This window comes from Populus euphratica, unplaced genomic scaffold (genome assembly GCF_000495115.2).
Source record: "Populus euphratica unplaced genomic scaffold, PopEup_1.0 scaffold216.1, whole genome shotgun sequence".
NCBI lineage: Eukaryota > Viridiplantae > Streptophyta > Magnoliopsida > Malpighiales > Salicaceae > Populus > Populus euphratica.
This window is the reverse complement of record NW_011500101.1, coordinates 117,705-121,682: the sequence shown is the minus strand read 5'-3', so window position 1 is coordinate 121,682 and position 3,978 is coordinate 117,705. Positions and strand designations below refer to the sequence as shown.

Genomic DNA, 3,978 nt, shown 5'->3' with positions numbered 1-3,978 from the left:
AGTGAAACCTCTAACCTTGACATTTGTTATTATCATTGTTTAATCCTTACACTAATATTCCATCTCAAAGTTCTCATCTTCTTCTTCTCCTTCTCCTTTTTTTTCTTTACTACTACTACTACTATTATTGTTATTATTGTTGTTATTGTTGTTGTTGTTATTATTGTTATTATTGTTGTATTATTGTCATTTATAATTTATATAATTAACCTTCCTGTGGTTCGATCCCGGTCTTGCCGAGTTATTTATCACTTCGACACTTCTGCACTTGGGAGAAGACATCAATCTTTTGGTTATGTTAATATTATACTTATTCTTACACATTAGTGCAACTTTTTAGCCTTGACATAATAAACTTAACTAAACATAATGAAAGAAGAGAAACATAAATAAACAAGATAAGAACATAAATAAGATAAAAGCTAACTAAGCAAAGGAAAGGAAATGAAAGGCATAAACAAAATATTAGTAAAAGCATTACTTAAGCATTATAAAAAAAATATAAAGAGAGAAAATAAGAGCATGATCTTGATCTGGAAACTAAGATGCCTAAATGCATGAAAAATACCTCCTTTTATAAGCCAAATTTGAAAACTATTGATTTAATGACTAATTATTGAGTAGGTGACCAACTCTTCAGTTGGTGACAATCCTTACCTTCTTGTCTGCTAGAAACATCATTGCTAATGTTAGAATTCGAACAGACTTGAATCATCAAAGTTCTAGTTAATTGTATCAGCTTTCCAATAAAAAAAATTGAGTTCATTTGGACTTCTAAAACTCAAGATATGGGCTGAACACTGAACAGTGTCTAGGTTGTAGGATAGATTTGGATTTCTTCGTTGTTGCTAAGATTTGGACTTCTAAACAACAGAATTAAGTCTTGCCTTTTCATGAATGTTTTAGGCCTATGCCTTATCTTTCTATCTATATAGAGCATACCCAAATCCAAGTTCTACAGCTCCATATATGACTCAATGACTGAATAGTGTTCCAGTTTGGATTGAACCAACATCTCTTTTCTAAGCTTCACCCTCTCTTTATCTTCTCAATTTCAGTAGTTGAACTCATTACTCAATTCTTTGATTTATGTGATAGGCCTATATTTAAGATGAATATTTACTATAAATTAAAGGTATCTTATAGTATCAAACTTGTTATTATAAAACATGCTTTAGTTAACAAGTTATTGATACTTCAAGTGCAAAATACTAATATAAAACCTTGATAAAAATACACTTTTAAGTAATAATCAGAAAACTAGCTATTTCGGTTCTTAATTTAGCCATCTTATTATTGTTTCATAGCCAAATAACTCCATTTAAGATTATTGTTATCCCTTGGCAGTGATGATCAAATTTTAATTGTATTGTTAAGATATAAAAATCATGGTAGTAGTAAGAAAAAATATATCTTCACACACCCCTTTATCTGTTTATACTCAATAGATATCACTTCCTTTGTGTTTACACTCCATTTCAAAATTTTAGTTCTTTAAGAAACTAATTCACAATAAATCAAAAACATTTAACCACTTAATAGCATAATAAAAAATAATATAAAGACTTAAGAAACAATAAAAACAAAAAATTATCTATATAAAACTATGAATATGAAATTACGAATAGCAAAACGATTTAATTTTTAGAAATTACCTATTGTGATTTTTATTTTTTTTATAATTATTAGAAACAACCCAACAAAACATACTTAAATAACCTAAAAGTCAAGATATGACAAGAGTAAGTCTCAAGAATAAAAAAATTTCGAATTTGAGATGTAGAATCCAAGTTTTGTGGAAAAACCTTTATTTTAGAGATGTAGAATCCAAGTTTCGTGGAAAAACCTTTATTTTACACCTAAGCTCTATTTTTTTGATTTGTCTTTATGTGATTTCTTTAACCTTTCTTCCTTTTTTTAAAAAAAATTATAGACAACCTGATCACAATTAGCATGTTTTTTTTTAAAAGCTTTGTCGTAACTAGGTTTTAGATGACAACAATAATGAAATAACATATAAAAAAAAAAGATAAGAGAAATAATGTGATTTTAATGCATTATTTTGATATTGACTGATGCAGACCCTATTGATAAAAAGATCTACAAACTCATAGTCACATTAACTCTTTTTAATAAAGTTAAATTTATGCTTGTGATTAAATTTGACATAATAATAACTTGTATTGAGGCATCAAAACTAGAGATACTGAACCCCCACCTAAGACTATACAAGTATAGAAGACGCCATGAAACTTGGTGAATTATTCGATAAGTTAAAGTAGTTTAATGAATAACTAAAAGGTATAAGAAAACCTTATACAGACATTAATAATTACATAAATCAAAGTTTGTCTAAAAAACCCTATATATAAGGCAAATAACTCTGAGTTTTTCCTATTATACAGACTAAAAGTTTTTTTGTTTATCCATTGAACGCAATATTTCAATGAAATATTATACATCAATACTTAAATATTTCAAATAAATCCATTGTTTATACATTAATATTTATAATAGGAAAAACTTTTAGTCTGTATATATAGGGTTTTTCAATGAAATATTATACATCAATACTTAAATATTTCAAATAAATCCATTGAACGCATCTATGAGTTTTTTTGTTTATAATTTTGTAATTGATCCACCTGGAACTTCTAATGGACACTTAGTTTTGATTGCATCACTTAGCTTCCAATCTCCACTGCTTTCTTTTACTGTTTTTTCTTGCATTTGGCCCTTGAAAATGACCTCGCCACACTTTCACAACGTCATTTTGTTGTCACCAAGAAAATGATGGCATTCCCCGTCATTATACCATCTGTGCTTCTACACCTTGCAACTCATCAGCACCGCCACTGGAAACTTTTGATGACATGGGCTCTCTCTCTATTTATAGACTGCCACAGAATACTTGCTCCTCTCAGTGTTTTGACAGCGCCTAAATGGGCAAATGCTGCAGCAGTAGGTTGGAGAACGAGCAATATAGTGAAGTTGGTGATGATGGGAGAAAACGCGAAGACAATGATGCACTTATAGAAAACACTAATAAGAGTTTAGTCAGTGGGAAAGAAAGAATGGAAGGTGACAAGTACAAGGTTTGTAATAGAGGGTATTGGAGACCGGCAGAAGACTCTAAACTTAAAGAACCTGGTGCTCTTCATGGACCTCAAAACTGGAACCTTATAGCAGAAAAATTAAAAGGAAGATCAAGTAATTAAAGAAGCTGCATGCTTATCCACATTAAGTGTTTTATTTTTGGTTTAGCCACGTTTCTTATATTTGTGTACAGTTTATTTTACTTGTCTTCTTTGTCGGGATTGAAGGTAAGAGCTGTAGATTGAGATGGTTTCATCGAGTGAATCCGAAGATCAATAGAATAGCTTTTAATGAAGAGGAAGAAGAAAGGCTTATGGCTGCTCATAAAGTTTATGGTAACAAACGGGTCTTGATTACTAGATTTTTCCCGGGAGGACTGATAATGCTGTTAAGAATCACTGGCATGTTGTAATTGTGATGTAGCCGGCAGGACTTCTAGACATGGACAGTTATGAGTATTTAACTGATAATTTAATATTATTAAATAGGGAATTGGTTTTGTTAGACTATGTGGTTAGCCTAACAAATATTTTTATAATTGGATAAGTTTAAGTCACAAAAAGGATTAGAACATCCAGAACTAGTAAGCTCCTTAAACATAATAACAGGAGATTCGAAAGTTGAATTATACTTATAATTTTATAGGTGATTCTAAGAAAAAAATTTCTTAGAGCAGCCAACCACTATATTGTGAAATAATCAAATTTTTTCAAAATTATGTTTTGAGCACTCTTATATGATTTTTTTTTATTTTTTCTATGTTTTTTTAGATTCCATTTTAATTTGGATTTTTTGTTTATTTTTAGATTTCTAATTATTTTATATATATAGTAGAGGTAGGATTTTCTACTGTCATTGGATTCTTTACATTACATTTAGCAC

The 3,978-nt window shown here is 29.5% G+C and overlaps 1 protein-coding gene across 1 annotated transcript; it reads left to right on the top strand.

The window, feature by feature from the left end:
* Nucleotides 1-2,942: 2,942 nt before the first annotated feature.
* Nucleotides 2,943-3,551, top strand: LOC105109470 (transcription factor MYB44-like). The gene is made up of 3 exons (XM_011004191.1): nt 2,943-3,210; nt 3,324-3,431; nt 3,520-3,551. The coding sequence occupies exons 1-3, from the start codon at nt 2,943-2,945 to the stop codon at nt 3,549-3,551; spliced, it is 408 nt and encodes a 135-aa protein (XP_011002493.1).
* The last annotated feature ends 427 nt before the right edge of the window (nt 3,552-3,978 follow it).

Coding starts and splice junctions, on each gene's coding strand:
- LOC105109470 (XM_011004191.1), top strand. CDS start 2,943: ATGGGCAAATGCTGCAGCAGTAGGTTGGAGAACGAGCAATATAGTGAA. Junction 3,211..3,323: donor AAAATTAAAAGGAAGATCAA/GTAATTAAAGAA, acceptor TCGGGATTGAAG/GTAAGAGCTGTAGATTGAGA. Junction 3,432..3,519: donor GGCTGCTCATAAAGTTTATG/GTAACAAACGGG, acceptor ATTGTGATGTAG/CCGGCAGGACTTCTAGACAT.